This window comes from Haplochromis burtoni, unplaced genomic scaffold (assembly GCF_018398535.1).
Source record: "Haplochromis burtoni strain Fernald_Lab_line unplaced genomic scaffold, NCSU_Asbu1 Contig_52, whole genome shotgun sequence".
NCBI classification, from domain to species: Eukaryota; Metazoa; Chordata; class Actinopteri; order Cichliformes; family Cichlidae; genus Haplochromis; species Haplochromis burtoni.
The window spans coordinates 971,588-992,076 of NW_024582413.1; the positions used below are offsets into that span (position 1 = coordinate 971,588).

Here is a 20,489-nt window from a genome sequence, read left to right on the forward strand (position 1 = left end):
CAGTCTGATGGTATTGGTGTTTATTTATATACAAACATCAGTATGCATGGCAGTGGAAAAAAAAGAAAAGAAAAATAATTTATGTATCACATTGTGTTCAGATACAAGTTGTGCACACATGCACTTATTTGTGCTTGTGCATGGAAAAAAAAGGAAAGTCACAACATTGCTTTCTTTTGTCATTGCACTTCTACAGCACAGAAATACACAAAGAGCCACAAATAAACCACAAGCAGTTACCCTTATTCACAAACAGTGCCATGACCATTGGATCATAGTTACCAAATGATCTAAAACAGTTCATTTAACATTAGTGCACATAGCAAGATTTTACTGGACAGATTCAACCGGGCACAGTCAGAAATATAGGGACAAAATCGGGCTTTGGCAGATTGTCACGATTGTGAGAGAAAATTGAAAGCACTTGACTTTAAGGATTGTATTACATGACCCTCAAAACTTGAACAAATGCTTAAAAATAGAGAACCTGGTGAATGTGAACCCTTAATCAGCATCCGTTAATCCACCAAACAGTCTGGTACATGCAGCACCTCTGCGGTTGCAGATGTCGAGATCGCTTTCTGTTCTATTTCTTGGAAATAGCTGGTCCAAAAGCATCAAGAATGCCTTCACAAAGAGACATGATTGTATCTTCAAAACTGCCAATTACGCTGATGTTAAAAAATGTAACAAATGAGTTTGGACAAAAGTGCCAAAATTCTCTCTCCGAGGGCCTTTTAGTGAGACAGAAAGTCACAAAAATGTCCAACCTCATGAAAGGTATATATGAAAATGCAACAAAAAAGTGCAAATAATGAAAGATAAATTAAAATGACTGGTTTAAAACATGGGTTACTTAAACTATTAAGTAAATCAATAGGTTGGCCTCATTTCAAACACCACATTCTTATTCTTCGTATGATTAACAGTTGACAGTTAAAGCCCCACATTTCATCCATCTGAAATAAGTATATTTAGCTCCTTTGATTTCTGGTTGGTTGCCTCCTGCAAACAGAAGGTTCTAACTATAGGTGGGTGGGACAGCTGTGTGCTTGAGATGACCTTACTAAGGATATCCCCTCTTGATGAATCGCAGGTGCTTATGCCTGGCACATTGGCAACTTTCCCCATGTTTAATATGAACATTCAATATACATGAAATAAAATAAGAATAAACAGAATAGGTCAACTTTACCTTCCCTCTTTATGAAATCCTGATTAAAATAAAGCATCCTGGATTTGCACTTCAGATTCCACTATAAAAACTGCATAAAGTCTTTGGGTGAGCAATTTCCAATTTAGAAGAAAAACTAATTCTTCTCCAAGACCTGAAAAGTACAGGACTTTGGCATCTACAATATGTAATAAACCTCATAATTTACATCAGACACTGTTGGTTACAAGCTTACAAAATGCAACCTTATCGCTCATGGTCATTAACAACAAGCTGAACTGCTGGGCTGATCTACTTTTACAATGTAATCTACAAGCAAAGTGAGTGAAAGCACACAGGACAAGGCTTTCTAAGAAGGAAACAAATAAACGTTGAATTCATGATTTATGTCAAACATACATGTACTGTACATGTGCCCCAAAAGCCTACTGGCTCATCAAATATCAAAATTCTGCATTTACACACAAGTAATATGCACATCACCACAAAGGCAGTGACAAATACAAACTTAAATATACCGTTAATGTAAACGAGTTAAATATTCCAAATGACACACATACTTTCACAAGAGTCACATTCTAGGATGCATAGTTTTGTGAAAAGAATGATTACACACACATCAACCGCACGTACACTTACACACAGGCACACACGCACACAAAATTGACATTCACGCTAAATGCAAATCATCATACAGACACACAAACACACACACACACGCACGACTGTGCAATACAATGCTAGAATTAAAAAGCCACCGATGAGTACTCCAGTATATGTGTGTCAAGCGTTGAACGTGTCCTTACGACCGAGTCTGAACACAAAGTCCAAGAAGAGGGGCCGGTCACAGGCTCACCAATGACAGAGTATCTGAAGGTTTTAGAATTTAAGGCCTTTCAATTTAAGTAGAACTTAAAGAAGAAAAAAACCTCAACTTTCACTACCAGCTTGTGGTCTGAAAAGTTTTTTTTTCAGTTCCAGGACATTGCAGTGCTTTGTATGAATCCAGGTGGTCTTATGATTGATGTCTTTTGTAACTTCAAGGCCCTCCGTAAAATAAAATTTAGAGCACAGGAGATATCATTTACACACAAGTGGTTCATTTTTTTTCTTCAAAGATTTATTTCTAAGCTTTTTTTGCCTTTATTGCAAAGGATCGGCTGCAAGAGCGAGGATGACATGCAACATGGGTGACATGCAACATGGGTAGCATGTTCTTTATTTCTATATATTTCTAAAATTATGTTTTGGTTCAAATAATCTACTTTCACTACTTTACAATTTTCTTTAATTGGCTGCAAAGTTTTCTGCAGTGTCGTGTGGAAGCTCCTCATTGAAACAGCCACACAAAGCGTCAACCGAATACATCAAGTCCTCCTCGATATCAGCAGAAGACAAATATATGTCGTAAATTACGTGTATAGCGGAAGTAAATTCTGTTTTACACTGGTGGAAGTGAGCCAATCCGTTATTGCAGATACTCTGACTGGACTCTGACCGCAATTCTTAAACTCTGTGTTCATAATTTAGGAAGGACACATCTTTAAATGTAGATGCCTCAGTTATCAAGGCCAAATGATTACTAAGGAACTTCTAAGTCAAGTTTCATCCCATTCAGCTCAGACCTTTAAAGCTTGGAGTGAAAGAAGGGACTTAATAAGAGGAGGCGAGGGCTGGTCTGACAAATTGGCTTATGGTAAATCATCATAGATACTTGAAATAGGAGGTGCTGAGAGTTTGGGCCTCTTTTTTTTGGTCGATATACTGATATTACTCTGAGAGCTGCTGCCGCCGCCTCCAGCCAGGCTTCCACTCCCACTTCCTCCTCCTCCACTGTTCAATGGAAGAGATGGCTTCTTCTTTTTCTTGGGTTTCCGAGAATCTGAATGGTTGGTGCCTGCAACAAGAACAGGAATGTATTTTACTGATAAAACCTACATGTCATAATTACTAAATGAGTGTCCCTTCCTTACTGGCTTTAGATGAAGCAGAATCAGTAGGTGAAATATCCGAGTCCTCCCACTGCAGGCGGCTCATTAAGGGTTGTGCATCTGGAATGTCAAAGCTGTCAGTCTCCACGGCATCTGCATCAGGCAGCGTTGGCCTGTGACATAAAAAACAGACACAGTAACACAGTTTTAGACAAAGCCACACACAGATATACACACAAACAAAATGTCTATATATCTGTCATGTAATTGCACTTTTCAGTTTAAGTTTCTTTTCCATCTCTATAATACCAATAACAACACCACTATTACTTTTAATAATAACAACTCTACAACACAAATGCACATTTGCCCAACATTTTGCTTATAGTTGTTGGACAAATGTATCTTTGTGTGCTTATTAACACATGTCCTTCTTTCTGACCCACACTGGTTTTTTTATACATGACTTCCTCTCACTGGGTTTTTGATTTTAGGTGAATTCTTGGGGAAAAAAGAAAATGTCTCGAGAATCAAAAGAATCAAATTTCAAGCAAAAACAATAACATCAAAAACTGCTTATTATTGCCTCTATCAATAACAAGATAAATAGCTTCATTTTCTGAACCGTGTGCATAAAGACAAGGCCTGGAAAATTATACTCAACCATTTTCACCATTTCTGTCACTTTGTAGATGAAATATTTTATACATGAACTAAGATGATATTTCTGTTTAAGGTAATTCTTTAAGCGCAGTCTACTCATCTCAGCTGTTAAACAATACCTTCAGACTAAGATGTATGGAGTGGGTTTATTATTATTTTTAGTAAGGCCGATAGGCTGTGGTTTTTATGATAACAAATAGTTACAAGTGAGGGTGCTACAACCACAGATTTTGGTGTCATGTTCCGGTTCACAGGACCAGAAAAACTTCCTGTGGTAGTCTATCGATCTTTCCCAGTGTTTAAAACTCATGCAGCGTTCAGTTCTGTTAACAATGGCTTTACAAGTCATTTACAACAGTGCTTTTGCATAAAAGTCGTTCCTGGCAAGAAAGGCGTCCCTCTGCCAGAGTATTCACAACACCGACCAGCAGCATCGCTCTGTCACTGTCTCCAGCCAAGGCAACCATATCAGCAAACAGTGAACTGTTTGAGCAAACACCTGCACGATGAGGGTAACGACACCAACTCAAACATGACTTTTGTCAAGTGCACTCTAGTTAGTGGTTTTGGTGAGGAACGGGTCAGGGTACACTCACGCGGACGGCCCCAGGAGGAACAACCTGACGGCCCTCCTCTGTTCGTCCGTGTGTTGGGGACATCGCTGAGACCTGGTGGGACACAAGGTGGCATTATACATCCCTGACTGATGGCCCGCCCATACCCACCACGTAGTTTTACACATCTCCCTGCCTGCAAGCCAGCAGGGAAGGTGGGGCGGACTGATGGGACACAGTCAGAGACCAACTGATAATGGGCAGTTATGAGTTACAAACTATTAGAGGTTAGTCACTGATGGGTTCCTTATTTTTATAAGTCTGTTGTTAAGACCTTTAAAGATTTGGCTCTTCACCTTGGAGAAAAAGAACAGGTCTAAAAGAGATCAATTATGAGTTGCCACTTGTGTTCCCTTGAGTTAGTTTGATCATACACAATTTTCTTATTTAATTAAAAAAAAAACCAACTTCCTTATATTTATGTATTTCATTTTCAGCTGTGACTTTCAGTTTCAGACAACAGTTCTAAGCAATTAAGATTTCAAGCTATGAGGACGCTGACCTCAGAATTTAGATTCAATTAGATGGTTAAACCAACATGAATCCAGGTGTTATGTTACCAGAAACTGTGCTGCAGGGAGCGACACAAAAGCAGCTGGCTGTTTTCTCAAAACAGAAAAGGTTTAATTACAAGTTAATCTTTGTGTCAGAGGCTTAGGCAGTAATTACCTGGTACACATCTTCTTTGTGTGCTCAGATATCACCCCACATTGCTGTAGAAACACACAATACTTTAATGATTCACACTTATATAATTAAATCAGTAGTTGGAACAATAAAAAAAAAAATGACATGCTTGGGCAGATTCATGAAAATTGCTCACCGTCGTTAGAAGGGATCTGACTTCATCGGGGCCCAAGGTTTCATAACTGATGCCAGTATTATAGTTGTACTGAATTTAAAAACAAAACAAACCTTTATGATTATAGAATTTACAATACTTTATAGCCTAGCAATCAATTTGATCACAGGAGGATTTGTCACCTTGTAAGATTCGGCACCGACGCCACTTCCAAGCTCACCTGGAATGCATACGCACAAACACACTGTTCATGTAACAGATTGAGACCACTAAAAGCAAATCAAAATTGAACTATAAATTCCATCTGCATCTAAAAGAAAAATATTTGCATTTCACTTTGAATTGTTTCCTACAACTTTGAGCTATGAACTTGAAAAAAACAAAACAACAAAAAACCCCGATAGACTAACCGTTTTTATGTTTCAGGGATTTGGATCTTCTTGGGGAATTTTGACTCTGCACAAACAAAAATGTTAAGATTAAAATAACCTTACGATACACATGAAAAATTAATTTATACTAACAATGTATAATTTAAAAAAAAAATACCTTATCTGACTTTCTCTTCTTGGCTGTAAAAAGGAAATAAGAAATGTTTATTTTAATTAACCACCTGGAGATTTCTTTCATCTCTCAGTACAATGCAATCACTCAAGTGCTCACTTTTTTTTTCAGCCCCATACGACCAGTCATTATCATTAAGGTCATCATTGTCTTCCTGATCACTCTCTGATTTGCTCATATTATTACTGCTGGCTAGCCTGTTAAAAGAAGATCAAATAATTGAATTAGAATTTCATGTATAACTTTGGATCACTGCAGGAATTTCTGCTTTATGACCTTCACTGACCGACCTGCGGTTGGCGATGCGGCTGCTGTTGCGTCCCATGCCAAGGCATTTCTCCAAATGTGGAGCAAAGCGAGAAGCTGCTATTAATCTTTTACAGTTGGGACACTCACACTCTTTGTTCTTCCACTGATTGTACACCTGCCCAAATATGTCCACTCCTGGTTGATCCACAATTTCTGGAGGGGAAAAACAAACAAACATACAAAAACAAACAAACAAAAAAAACCAAAAAAAAAAAAACAGTAAGCAAACACATTGAAGACAGACAGAATAGAAACCAGATCCAATGGCACCAACCAAACTCCTTCATGCTCTCTTGGTCCGTTTCATCCAGGAAGAAATAGCCCTGTTTAACAGCTCGATGCACCTCAAAACACAGGCCCAAACAGGCATCTTCCACCAGCTCAGAGTAGATGTCATGGGCCAGGGCCTACAACAACAAAAACATAGTGTAACACCAAAGACAAACCCAATGTTAGGTAAATGCATGGGTACCTGTATGCACAGGTAATACCTCACCTCCAGCCTGGTGTTGTCTGGGCCTGAGAGGGGCATATCCTCCATTTTCATTTGAAAATCTCTATTGGAAGTCTTGACAGCAAGGTAATAAGATTGATATCTGAGGACTTAAAAGAGATAGGATAGAAGTGAAATCACAGCATGCTTGAAAGGCAACAGATGTATGGCACACAGATTCAAGATACCAGTCGCAAATAACATACTTTAAAAATATGTATTAGCACTTGTTCCAGGTCTATCTTCATCCTGTTGAAAAGAAGAAATAATCGCTGGTCATGTCCAAGATCACCACAGAAGTTTCATGTAAACACATGATAATTAGCGGTACAATCTGACCACTGTAACCCCAAGCCTGAACTGAACATATCAGCACATATCAGCTACAGCAACATCCTGATTTTCACATTACTGGACATCACACACACAGAGAGAAATGTGGTTTTAACTATGTACTCTAACCAGCTTTAACATTACATGTGGTTGATTGAGATAAACAAGATACCTATGTATCCAACACGAAAGCTCAAAAATAGCTACATTTTACAAAAACACATTCATTTAAACTACCTCACGAACGACTAGCTAACGTTAGTAGAACCTAAACGCAGGTAGTGACAGTTCCTTAGCAAATTAACTCCGGCTAATATCACCTTTCATGGTTTATATCTGCTGGCCCCACTGCTCTACTAATATGAGCTGAAGGAAAGGCCTTTGTGGCATTCAAATACTAAGAAACAGTGTAGCGACGTTAGGTGTGTTTTAATTTCAAACTGTTTCCTCTTACCCTGTCATGCCGAAAACTCAGCCTGAACCGGGCAGTTTCTCTGAAGGAGGCAACATGACCGAGTCCATCCAAATAAAACGCGTTAGCAGGAGGCCCGGTCTTCAGCTACAGCCATTCTAATAACACGGGCAAAACAAAAAGCTCGATAAAAGTGTTTGCTGTCGCAGGTGTCGGTTAGCAAAACTGACGGTACGAGCGAGGAGGCCGACAAAGCATATAAACCAGCTAACTTCCGGTTGTAGCAATAAAAATAAAAGCTTAACCTGCAAACGTGAAGCGACTTGCTGGAACTCGACAAAAACAAAAAAGAAAAAAAAAATAATCAAGAATACAGTCCATGTTGAAATCGTTAAAAAGGATAGAGATTAAGCTAATTTAATCATTCAAATGCTTATAAAATATATAAAATAATGTAATGTAAGGTAATGTAATGTAAAGTAATGTTGCTAAATTCAAAAATACCAATACACATCATGACTCATTTAATTTTTCTGTCACTATTTGCTATATTAATGTGCATTTTTATATTAACAAGCAAGATGAGGAAATGTATCTTAATTTTTAAAAAATCTAATCTTTTAATTTCTAACTGAAAGAAGAACAACATTTTAAAAACAATTGTTAACATTTTTGTTTAGCCACATATCTTTAACAGCTAGCTACTTGCCAGAATTTTCATATTTATTTTATGAGCTGTCGAGCTCATTTAACATCACAGGGCACGAACAGCCAATTTGAACTAGAAATTGACAATAAATTGTGAAGAAAAACTTTATTGTTCATATATTATTTAATTATTTTGTCTTAAGGGACAGCTTTATAAATGGGGAAAACGGTAAAAGCTATGAAAATACAATGTACAGTCTGAAATGTATGCCCTCTATCACATATTCCAAAGCAGTCCAGTGGGCCAGACTGTAATTTTCGTAGGGCCGATTCTGGCCCCTGGGCCAGCAGCAGACAAAATTAGCGCCACCTAGACCAGCTACACTTAAACGCCTTAAACGGATCTAAGAAAACAAACAAAAAAATCTAAGGTCCTAATAAATTACATAAAATTATGTTTAAAACTGTGTTTAAAAATTTAGTACAGAAGAAACTTAGTGACCTTCTGGTTATATGGCACCCTGCATAAAAGAAAAATACAAAAAACACAAAACAAAACAAAACAGAAAAAACTGTGGGGAGATTAGTGAGGTATTGAAGAGCGCGTTTATACTTTTACTTTGAAGGTACAGTTCGGGTGTTTCCGCTTTCACAGCGAGGTTTCTTTCAGCTCAGACATCCATAAATGAACGCTAGATTTTCGCTCTTTATCTACAATCTGTTTGTAGAGCCTGGGCGGGCTGAATGAGGTCATCACTTGAACTTTGTTAAATGACAGAAAGTATGTGGACACCTTAACATTACACCAGCATAGGATTATTGGACTCTAGCTCCAGCTACTTTTAAAACCCACAAGATTTTGGATTTTCTCCATCCCAGCTATGCTAGGTGAAGAGTTGGCCCTCCAGTTCATCTTTTATGTGTTGGATTTGGTTAAAGTCAGGGATTCACTAGAGGCCATTTTTCCATTTTGGGGAACTTGATATACACCACCAGAGCAACATCTGACATGAGTTCCTTGTGGGGGATCCTGCTTTACAACATCACATCAAGGTTTGAGTATTGCTTCAGTTTAGTCATGTGTAGCAGAACTACATTTGGGAATCACTGGACACCTCATGATATGAAATTATCACAATACGTCACTCTACATCCAATATTTTTTGCCATTTTTAACATTTTGCAATTTTTCACCTTTTTACAAGTCTGTTTGCAGAAATGTTGCCACCTGTCAGATGACCTGTGCAATGTTTGTAAGTGTGCAACACTGACATCTGAACGAATTGCAATCAGTTGCAGAATATGAAAAAATTCAATACAATCAAAAGGCAGCCACACTTTTTTCTTGTAGATGTCCTATTTTACTTATGCGACTGAGCCATTAGCTTTCCTTGAAGTAGGAGGTAGCTTTGTCAAGTCTAAGTGTCCGCTCTTGGATGTTTTTCGGTTGAGTCGATTTCATGCAAGAGAGATGAGCCCTCTTGTCTGCAGTTTCCAGAATGTTGATATACTGGCATGCAAAATACCATGACGCTATGCTGTATCCGTTCCTCCCAATCAAAACTGCTACAGGTAAAAAATTTTAGTGCAACAAAAACTTTTCTTCAGCATTTTTTGCTTCGTGTGATCCATGCCCTGCATCCTGTTTGGTTAAAATGTATTCAGGACCATATATAACAATTTTTAAAACTCTAACCAAGTAGAGTTGTGTGCTGCTGTCAACATATTAAATAAATCCACACTTTTAACTGTTAAAGGTCATTTATTTGCCCAAATACTTGAACTACAAGGACATAAGAACACCCTCAGCTATATAAAACATCAAATTCTGTCAATTTGTCAGCAGTACAAACTTGTAAAGCTTTGCTGTTTTAGATATCTCTATAAACCAACATAAGGGAGAGAAGAAACAACTAAAACAGGCGAATTTAACCAAAAATTCTCCCCCGTGAGTGAAAGACTCACTGGCCTTTGAAACCACAGATGAGGGCTTGCCAAAATAAAAGTACTAACAAAACAATAAGCACTCGATACAAAAACAGTATTTACAGAAAATTACAGTTGCTTTTTTTTTTTTGTCTTTTTTAACCCCAAGTCCACTGGCAACTCAGTTTCCTAATTCCCTTTTACAAACTTTCATCATTCAAAAAGGAAATGCTTTGCTTTTCCCTCCCCCAGTTATTTAAATAGTCCACGCTGGTTTTATTTCAGTCTGTGATGAGATTTAAAATGGTCAAAATAAACCCATTATTAACAGATTATTAATAGTTGCCATGTACTTAATCTGTCTGGAGACCCAAAAACACAGTCACATAAGCCCATTTTTAAGTTTTCAATGACATGACCACAAAGACCTTTGGAGAAAAAAAATAAAAATTAAAAGATTTAACAATATCTACATTCATGGTGTTGGTATGATGTCCCCGCACAGGCACATACATGCACACTGCTGTCACATCATGGTATGCAACTAAACGGCAAAAACAACACACATTAAAGCAAAGAAACACGCAAACGCCCTCATATATACAAAGTTCTGTGCATGCATGCACACAAACTCACACAGAGGGACAGATTTACAATAAGTGCACGCTTTTTTTGGGATAAGCATCAGAACAGAACCCATGTGGATTACAGTCAATACTATTAAAACTCGGAAATAAAAATGGACGAGTCCATTCAGCTCAACACCCACGACGAGTCCAGATAGATCAAAACACAACTGCTCACAATTAAAAACAAACCTGGTAGCAAATCGCAATTGAACTGTAAATGAAATGGAAAGCAACAGTTCTGAAGAAAAAGAAAAGAAGCATATTTAACGTTGCTTTTAAAAACAGAGTCAGACTGAGCTTTAAATATGGACAAGTGCTGCAATTAATAATTACAACCTGCTCAATGAACTGAGTAAGAACTGTTAAGACTGATCGACTACAACAAGTCAGTTTGGATAAATGAGATTTTTCAGTGACAGACACATGGCAATGTGCAATGTCCTGGAAAGTATTCAACCCCCATTGGACCTTTATGTTTTATACTGGAACCATAACGGCTAATCCGGCTTTATAACTCTTTTACGGCCAAGTTAAAACAATCCCTATAAACCAATCTAAATTAAGTCCCAATATAAAACTAAACTGTTTACACAGTTTGACACTACGTTCTAAATCTGGAAGCCCAAACAGCTAGGTAGACATGAAAAGCACCAGCATGCAATCACAGTCTTCTGTTTTAGATTCGTGTTTAATCTAGATAGAATCTAGCTGAGGGAATATTCCATCACGCCAAGGCTTAGATGAAGTCGATGTCAGTTCTGTGTTGAAAAGCTTTACAACACACCCCAAAAGATGCAGTCTTTTAAAGTCCAATAAATGTTGCTATGCCTCCTTACATCCCGATGTGTGTGAAAAGGTCCAATTGAATCTTTGTAATGTTGAAAAGCAATAAAACATGAAAAATCCAAGGATTGAATACTTTATAGGCAGTGTAAATTTCAAATGAAAAAACATGGGTATGTAACAAACTCTCAAATTTTCCAGCGACAAAAAAAAAGAAAGACATTCATAATGGCTTGATTTTTTTTTTTGTTTTTCCTGAAAAAAATACCACCTCTTTAAGAACCAAATCATAAAATCTACATCGTAAGTCGAGGACAACACAACAATGTTGTGAAAAAAAAAAAAAAAAAAAAAAAAAAGATTAAACGAAAATTTTTTGTAGAGTGCAATTTTCCAGTACCCCGCATACCCTCCCCCCTGCCCACCTTCAGGTGATCCACCGTACTGTGTTCTTTGGCTCAGCCTGTTCACAACTCAAGCCACCTGTCCTTAACTAATCATCGGAATAACAAAAATAAAAGACTGAACGGGTAATCAATTACCCAACACATTAAAACTCTAACCTTAAACCACTGAAGCTGCAAGTCAAGATTGAAACCAGTGCAGAAATGTTCATGACATCACCAAACCAGTGGGATGCTGTTTTTGGCATACTGTCAGTGGCCCGTGCTGTGAGATGACTACTGCGCTGGGGATGGAATTGAACTGATTTCCAGATAGGGGCAGGGTCTCTCCTTCTGTACAGATCGCCAGCGCAGCAACATAAAGTGGGTGAGTGTGAAATGGATGAGGCAATGCAGGGGCTCCCTCTGGTGGTGGGAGGAGAGCAGGGTTGGCACAGTGGCAGAGCTCCCTGGACTCTTGGCTCAGCTCAGCGCTGCTCAGTTTGTCAGTGATGGCGCGTTTCAGTCTGAATCAGAGTCTGACGACCCCTGTGAGTTCGACTCACTGCTGCTGTCCTCCGACTTGTTCTCCTTGTCGTCTGCTTCGTCGTCCTCTTCGTCGTCTTCATCGTCGTCGTCCTCCTCCTTCTTTAAACAAAAAGAAATATATACACGCATTTTCAGCAAAAACTCAAAACCACTGGTTGCAACTATCTCATGTATCTGAGCAGAGAAAACACTCACGTCATCATCATCCTCATCGTCCTCACTGGAAGAGTCGCCTTCACTGGAAGCTTTCTCCTGCTCATCGTCGTCGTCATCCTCCTCATCGTCGTCATCATCCTCGTCCTCCTCCGTATCCTGCAACAAGTGATCCCCCCCCTTTCAGATAATGCTAATAACATGACTATAAAAAATTAAAGTTTCTGCTCAACTCAGCTCCAAGACAGCAAACAAAGAAATAAGTCTGTACTCACAGATTTCTTGGCCTTTGCCTTGGGGCCTCCTGGTTTTGCTGTAGTTCTTCTTTTCTGAATGATTTGCGAAATAATAGATCATTAAAATATATCAAAAACAGATATTGCAATTTCAGCTGTTTGTAAATGCTAGCTGTTACAAATCAAAAACATTCCTTACTTGTGAATTATATTCTTTGTAAGTGTTTCTCTCTTGCGAAGACAAACTCTGTGGAAAGACGGAAATAGATTTTTCCAAATGTCTCAAAAACATCTTGCCTCCCTCCCCCCCACCCCCATCCATTAAATTCTTCTTACAGCGAGCCACTGTTCCAGTTGGACTTTGTACTGCCTTTGCTTCTCCTCAGCAATCTTCTTGTAGCGGTCCTTTTCCTTCAGTGGTAACCTCTGCCAGCGGCTGCCAATCTCAGCCATCCGCTCTTTCATTGGGAGATGATTCAGCTCTCCATTGGACAGCATCTCCTGAGAGAACTTCTGATATCCATTTCTAGAGTCAAAGTAAAAGGAGAAAAAAAAAAGAAGTCAGGCCTTCGAATCGGCTAAATCAGGCAGCACAGATGAGCTGAATGTCGCAAACTTACGATGGCGGTTTCTTGGGTTCACCCTCAAATTTCATCTTCTTCCCTGAGGCAATGGCAGCAGCAGGCGAGCGCATCTCACTTACTTCTCTCTGTTGAGGACAGGTAAAATCAACATTTAGCTCTCACTGGTTTCATATAGAGAAACAGGAGATTTTATTGAGACTGTGTCCTAACCTCATATCTTTTCTGGTCTTCTGCTGCCTTTTTGATCCACATAATCTTCTCTTTTTTCTCCATGGTGCTCCAGGTTCCTTCCATTGCTTTCTGTGCCTTTGGCCGGTCGTTCTGCAAACCACATACAGGCATTAAATCCATTCCCGGGTATGTTATCTGTGTTTCCAGCACTCTGTCATCAACAGCATTACACATCTGTAGCTCATTGTTAACATCAGCATGATTATTAAGTAAATTTCTATTCACAAAAAGATTTGCTATTATACTGAATAATGTGGGCTAAAATACAACAGCTAGTTTGTGGATACCTTAAATCTGGCCAGGTAGTCGCCTATAACACTCTGCTGCCAGATGTCTTGTGCATTTTTGGGCGGATCTGGGAGTCGACTGCGGTCCTCTTTTTCCTTCTTCTCCGATTCTGCCTTCAACACCGATTCTAAGCGCTTAAACTTCTCCTAAATCATTAGAGAAATCCAGCACATCACGAAATAATTGAAAAATCCCAATTTCAGAATAACCTTTGACCTTGAAAGTCTACCGATTCGGCATTTCTGTTCCATAAACTAACACGTTACCTTCTTCTTATCTGGCAGCTCGTTCCACATGCGAGCAAGAAGTCTTGTGATCTCACTGTCAGCGAGGTCTGGCCGCTCCTGCTGCAGTTTGGGACGTTTCTCCTCAGCAAATATGAACATGGCTGAAATGGGTCTTTTGGGTTTTTCTGGATTTGCCTGCAAGTTCCACGTGAGAATATCAGAATAATACATGAAAGCATCTATGTAAATAGAAATCTAACTGTAAAGCACACCTGAATTTAAAATTCTTATTAAAATGTTATTGTATTACGCTGCAGTTTTCTCTTTCTGTACCTCTGAAAAACAGACCGATTGGCTCTCAACAGTTTCGCACAAATATATTTTCCTTGCCTTTATACCTTTGCGTGTTAGGTGAACATGTAAACAGCTACACTATATATCAGAAAATAACACGGAACAAAATCTGACTCGAGGACACATTGCATTGCTACACTGACAAGTTGTGTTTTTCTTAAATGACTGCATCATTATCAAATACATAAAAAGTTGCTGTATTCTGGGACATACGTTTGCTTTAGAGTTTTTCTTTTTAGATGCGGGACTATTGGCTCCAGTGCTTTTCTTAAAACCAGTCTTCGCCTCACCCAAGACCCGCTGCTGCTCCTCCTCTGATATACTCTACAGATGCACAGCAAATAAACCACACATAAGAAACACTTCCAGTAAAAACAAAACATGTAAACAATGTTTGAGACTTACACTGAGAAATCTGTTCATCTCAATTTCATACTCTTTTTTCCTCTGAAAGAAAAAAAGACAAAAAAAAAAAAAAAAAAAAAATGTGACAATTTAGATAAACTTGCTTTATTTATTGACTTTTTCCTCTCAGTTATTCATGATTCTCAAGTCACCTGTTCGCAGCGTTTTTGGTAGGCGTCCTTTTCACCCTGCTTTAGCAGCTTCCACCGCTGACTACACATCACCATACGCTCTGTGCTGGGAACGTCCTTCATGCTCGACATTAGCTCCGCACAGAACATCGAGTAACCGTTTCTGAAAGCATTCAAACACCACATGTTAAAACCAAATATCTCGCAAGGGCAGTGACCTACAAAAATCCCCTCCCTCAGATGTATCAGGAGAGTATTTGTAGCCGTGACTCACGGAGGAGGTTTGTCAGGACGGCCGTCAGATTTGTCCTTCAGGTGCCTCTCTGCCTTGGTCAGGGTGGACTTTACGATGTCTTCCTGAGTCATATTTAACTCCGGATGCTGTTGGATGTATTCACGCATCGTCTCCTGGAAGATCGCAAAAAATCCTCAGTTAAAAATGATTTTCTTTTGTCATCTTTTGTCATCTAAGGCAACCACACACTGATTCTTGTCTCACCTCATACTGCTTCTGCTGTTCCAGCGACTTGGTGATCCATTTGAGCCTCTTTTTGTCAGAAAGCTGCGTCCACTGTTTGCCAAGACTATCTTTGATGTCTTTGGTGGTCGCCTGGGTGAGACACAGAAAAAGTTAAAATCTCTGAAAGCGGCTAAAAGTTGCATTCTGTTTGTTGCGCAGCTAAACTCACATCAGGGTGCAGCTTGAGGAAGGCCTTCTTTTCGTGGTTGTACCACAACTGTTGGGGCGTCTTGGGCTTTTCTGGTACATTTGAGCCTTTTTTGGCCATGCTCTCCACCAGGTCTGGATGCTCTTCCCTGTTTAGGCATCATAAAAAACGTATTAAACAGGTATTATGCATTTTAGGCTTATGTGTTATGACTAGTTTAAAAAAATAAAGCAGTAAATCATCTCACCTGAACTTCATCATACTTTGAACAAATGTTTCCTTATCTCGTAAGAAGTCGTCAACATATTTTTTCTGTAGTTATGAAAATAAACGTTATTTTTCCAAGGATATTTTTTAGGAAAAAAAACAAAAGAACATGATGGTCAAAACAGTGGTGTTCGTCTTTGACTGACCTTCTTTTTATCAGGCAGCTCCCGATACTTCTTAGATAGGATTTTAGTGAGGTCCAGGTTGCTCATCTCAGGGTGCAGCTTTGCATACTTGGCCCTCTTCTCCATAAAGAAACGGAAGTATGGAGTCAAAGGCTTCTTGGGGAAATCTGGGTGTTTCTGCATTTGTGGGAGGGAAAGGGGACGGAATTACTTAAGCCTTGAACTCCACTAACACAACTGGTAGGCCATAAAATCATGTGAATGTTGACTTGAATTCACCTTTATTTTCTTGCCCTTGTATGGGTTCTTTATGTAGTCTTGAGCATCAACTATCAATTCTGTCAGGGTCCTGAATTTACGAATCTGCGTTTGGCAGAAAAACAAAACGGAGAAACTCAGAAGACTTGACTTAACAGAACAATCTGACTTGGAGAAAAATCTATACAAATCAACTCACCTCTTTCGACACCTCCTGCCATTTCTGCTTGCACATCTCAGCTGTGTAGGAATTGAAAGCAACTTTCTGCCAGTCCAGGTGGGACTCTGATGTTTTGTATTTAGTCAGGTCTTTCTGTGGAAGAGCCACTTTCATGGCCTCCAGCAGTCTTAAAAGGTCATCCTGCGCCCATACTGTGAAAATGTTAAAAGAGAGAGAGAGAAAAAAAGACATAAAAATCACAAAGGAAAAAACACAGATCTGCCCAAAATGTCTTCAAATTATACATCCTTTTGTGTATTCTGACAAGAAAAAAAAAATTACTATTCTATTCTTACTATTGGTAAACCATATATTCTAATCTAATCGGAATCAAACATTCAGTTTTAATTGCTGTGATTCTTAGAAGAACTAGTACATTAATCAAGTTTAATACTAAGGTCTTAATATACAAGGTTATGTAAAGTGCTGCCTTGCCATGATTAATCTACATATCAACTCTGTTCAGAAAAACTTGATTTAGCAAAAAACCCACCTTGGTCTTGTGTCGTTGCCTCCATTTCTCCATTCATTTGCGGATATTCTGTCTTGGATCTGCGAGAAAAAAAAATCCCACAAGATTATTTAAAAGCATATCTTTTATATATCGACTTCAATCAAGAACCAATCAGCAGTTTATAATATACACATTCGTGTATATTACCTTTAACCAGTTCGTGATCTTTAAAAATAGTAAATAATGTTATTTTGTTTTATTTGTATAAATGGGCTTAATTACCAATTAATGTGGCTAATTCTTCATATAAAAGTAATAATGACGAGTCAAAGTCGTTAAATTTAAATTTGGCTCGACATAATGGTTTATGTTCATTACACCGCCCCTTAAACGTTTACGCTACATGGTGAGACATAGGCTATTGCTTGTGACGGCTTCAAATCTCAAATAACACTGCGGAGGGCTTCAACTAGCACATCTAGCTACGACAACAGGAGTCTCCGTCGAGCAAATTTTGCCAACCGGAATTTGGCGTATTAGTACTGTCCTTATTCCACAACAAAAGTATCGTGGACACACAGGAGCGACCATTTTCTCGCCTGGTCCGCTCAGTAATGGAGGATTTTCTGTCGGAGCTGAGGTTGGGGAGGATCCACGGAAGGAGGAAGCGAATGGACGTGGACGGACGGGCAGCTGTAGGCGACCAGCTGACCACGGACGAGGGATCTGCTTTCGGTCTCCGAGAAAGGGGAATGGTAGCTTGGAAGCACTGCAGCCAAATGCGCCACTCGACAGAGGCGCCTCATCACCGTTGGGCGCTGATCTAGCTCCGCCACGCAAAACCTATAATCTTCTCCTCGTAGTGTTAACTGAGACCGGAGCGATGAAATCGAAAATAACATTCGTTTACAGTAAATAAATGTGTTTTAAGGTTATCTGCAGGCCGTTTTTATTCACGTTTCAGGCGTTTCAGAGTGGGATTTGCTAGCAAAATCCAGAGCATTCTTCAGCGAGGCGTAACCGAGCTGTGTTCCAATGATGGCGGCTGCTCGTTGTTCATCTTGTCCTTGATGGCCCCAGCTCAATGTGGTGTCAACCGTGTGACCTAGCTACATTTAAACGATCGATTTCACCATTTATGTAACTAAATAACCTCCACATTGTATATAAGAAACTCTTGAAACATAAAATCTACCTTAAATTTAATTATTATGACAATATGCGTGATATAAATTTGAGTGTTGAGGCATTACACGAGCAAGGACGATTTGACACACCGAATGCGGCTAAAATTGGGACATTTTCTTTTAAATATTATTAGCTATGCCTTTTTAAAGGTTATTTAATACAAGGCTTTGGGCTTTTTGGCATCTAAGAACAATTTCGTGTCCTGCACAGTAGACCTGGACCACATTAACATTAGCTGCTGTTTACAACCAATCATCTAAATCACGTAACGGTTTTTATTTAGCTGCCTTTAATTAAAAAAAAAGCAGCTAATTTAAATGGTGGACAGCGTAGATGGATTAGTAACAAATTGTAGAAATGCCCGTAAATATCGTGGTGGCTGGAAAGTCTTGCGGAGGCTCAGGAAGAAAGAAGAAAACGGAAAATGTTTTTTTACGGGCAAATGTTATCGCGTCAAACTGATTTTTTTTTTTAAACCACGATTCAGTTTTAACCGTAGCTGCTTACAGTTCTGGTTGCAGTATTGTAGCATTAAACGGCATCTAAAATGGTTAGCTAAAGCTCCGAGGAAACATGTTAACAAACCGCGGCTGAGTAGCTTCTCTGGCGCGACAAACAGCTCCAGGTCCGCCATGCTTCAGCTCTGCTCTACAAGGAAACCTACCGTGACAAGGTCCAATGGCGCACTGCAAACACAGAGAAACGGAGCTTAAAACTAAAACCAGGGCGTCGCAGACTCCCTTCCCTCGATCCAAAAGCGTTTAAGCGAGGGCAAGAAGGCGGGTTCTCCGAGCTCGGTCGTCGGAGGTTCTGGGCTAGCCAGTGAGAGAGAGGGGGAGAGAGAGGGCGAGTCTCTGCACGGTGAGATATTAAACTGAGATCCCTGATGGCTAACCGAGAGAGGCGGCTGGCTGTTCCGCCAACAGCCGCATGGAGGTCTCGGCGCGGAAACCACCGTTTATTCTCCTACGCAAATACTCCCTGTATAGCAGAAGCAGGCGAGTTTCGATGAAGGGGTTAGCTCAAACTAGTCCTTTTTCGTGTTATTTTGAAAATAAATTTATCACGTTTACCCCGGGGTCTTACATCCAGTTCCTTCCCCGCTGTTTGGGACAAGAAATTCGGGTATGGCGGCCGTCGTCTGTACCCTACCACCGTCGGTTTATTTCGCTACTACAAAGAAGCTGCCGACCGAGGCGCTTTACGAGAAAACAAAAACATGCATTAAATGTATATTTATCGCGTTTTGGTGGCTTTTTCGCGGTTTGTTTATCACGTACGCGCATTGTATATTGAAACCGATCGGCTGTTGTGTTGGCTTACCTGTCTCTCAGCGTGAGCCTCGGTGTCGCTGTGGAGGAAGAAGGGGAGGGTTGAACGATAGCCAGCACTGCGCCGTCGGTCCTGGGCTCCAGTCCCCGCAGAGATGGTCCTTCCCCCCCGCCTCCATCTCACTCGCCGTCTCCCTCCACTCAGCGCGCAGCAGCTCTTCTCTCTCCATCCAACCATTTCGCTACGCCGAGACCTCCACATTTTTTCCGATCTCTCAGTTTGAATACAACCGAGGGCGATTATTTTTACCCCCGCAGGCCGACCCCGTCACATCTGCAGCGAAGTTTGAACCCACCGAATACTTTATCGGGTCACCGAGAGTGCAATGAAAGCCAACGTTTTACAGGTGATTGTAAAATTCATGCAACTCAATCAACTCACGTTTTTCCCTCAGATTTTTTTTATATCAACTTAAAACCGAAACTTCACAAATTTTACTTAGAAATGCCAGATTTCCACTTAAAATATAAATATTAAAGTGGTCTATAAAGCAGAAACCGCGCTGTTTCTCGCTGCTCCTAACCTCTTTTTTGTATATTGTAAGCGGCTGTTTGACAGCTTCATTTTGGTACAGCATGTTTTGCTTTTCAACTCCACCTTGTGTGTTTGTGGGCGGAACCCCCGGCCATCCAATCCAGGCAGTCCGATTCAGGGAAAACAAATGACTTTCAGGCCCTCGGCCTTGTTAAACCGTGTTGCGTTCCCATGGTGTAGGAAAAATGGGTATCTTTGCATGTTCAGACAAATGAAGACATGCTTGAATGAATAAGTCACATAGAGCTGATCTTAACTTTACGAAATGTCACATTTACCTATAGAAAACAAACAAAACTCATTGTAAAGAGGCAGGGGACTTAGCAGTGTGTAATGAAAGTTTTTAAAAATGTAAGACTCAGAACCAAGGGCGTAGATTTGGTTTTGGCATTGGTGGGGACGGATGATTCAACCACTGAACCCTACCCTGTTTCTTTTTTCCTTTTTGTCTTTGCTTCTTGATTTAAAAAAAGGAGAAATATACTTGCCTACATATGCTATTCTGCATGCTTTTAAACCATTTAAAATTACAGTTCATAGTTTTATATGTGAATAATATAATACTAAATTACTATTAAACAAATGACTAAGTATTTTAGGCTTTAGTTTACTTCAGCCATA

The 20,489-nt window shown here is 39.7% G+C and overlaps 2 protein-coding genes across 9 annotated transcripts; both read right to left on the bottom strand.

The window, feature by feature from the left end:
• Positions 1-5: 5 nt before the first annotated feature.
• Positions 6-7,573, bottom strand: atxn7l3a (ataxin 7 like 3a). 2 transcript variants are annotated; one of them, XM_014333444.2, is made up of 14 exons: positions 7,338-7,572; positions 6,757-6,799; positions 6,554-6,660; positions 6,332-6,464; positions 6,039-6,210; positions 5,848-5,945; positions 5,734-5,756; positions 5,595-5,640; positions 5,367-5,404; positions 5,206-5,274; positions 5,052-5,095; positions 4,365-4,436; positions 3,148-3,278; positions 6-3,071 (listed from the first exon to the last, which is right to left on the bottom strand). In XM_014333444.2, the coding sequence occupies exons 3-14, from the start codon at positions 6,602-6,604 to the stop codon at positions 2,866-2,868; spliced, it is 1,083 nt and encodes a 360-aa protein (XP_014188930.1). In that variant the 5' UTR covers positions 6,605-6,660; positions 6,757-6,799; positions 7,338-7,572; the 3' UTR covers positions 6-2,865. The 2 variants fall into 2 exon arrangements, with proteins under 2 accessions (XP_014188930.1, XP_042076593.1); XM_042220659.1 differs by lacking the exon at positions 4,365-4,436 and having other exon boundaries at positions 7,338-7,573.
• Positions 7,574-11,618: 4,045 nt separating this feature from the next.
• ubtf (upstream binding transcription factor) lies at positions 11,619-20,164 on the bottom strand. 7 transcript variants are annotated; one of them, XM_005921855.3, is made up of 21 exons: positions 19,326-20,164; positions 16,854-16,912; positions 16,340-16,512; positions 16,162-16,245; positions 15,904-16,059; positions 15,738-15,802; positions 15,512-15,638; positions 15,322-15,432; positions 15,097-15,230; positions 14,844-14,985; positions 14,692-14,733; positions 14,500-14,610; positions 13,972-14,127; positions 13,705-13,851; positions 13,397-13,507; positions 13,223-13,311; positions 12,939-13,128; positions 12,802-12,849; positions 12,642-12,695; positions 12,409-12,525; positions 11,619-12,312 (listed from the first exon to the last, which is right to left on the bottom strand). In XM_005921855.3, exons 2-21 carry the CDS (start codon positions 16,888-16,890, stop codon positions 12,187-12,189), a joined length of 2,220 nt encoding a protein of 739 aa, XP_005921917.1. In that variant the 5' UTR covers positions 16,891-16,912; positions 19,326-20,164; the 3' UTR covers positions 11,619-12,186. The 7 variants fall into 7 exon arrangements, with proteins under 7 accessions (XP_005921917.1, XP_042076547.1, XP_042076548.1 ...); XM_042220613.1 differs by lacking the exon at positions 19,326-20,164 and adding an exon at positions 19,076-19,314; XM_042220614.1 differs by lacking the exon at positions 19,326-20,164 and adding an exon at positions 18,667-19,053 and having other exon boundaries at positions 11,619-12,309.
• Between the last annotated feature and the right edge of the window lie 325 nt (positions 20,165-20,489).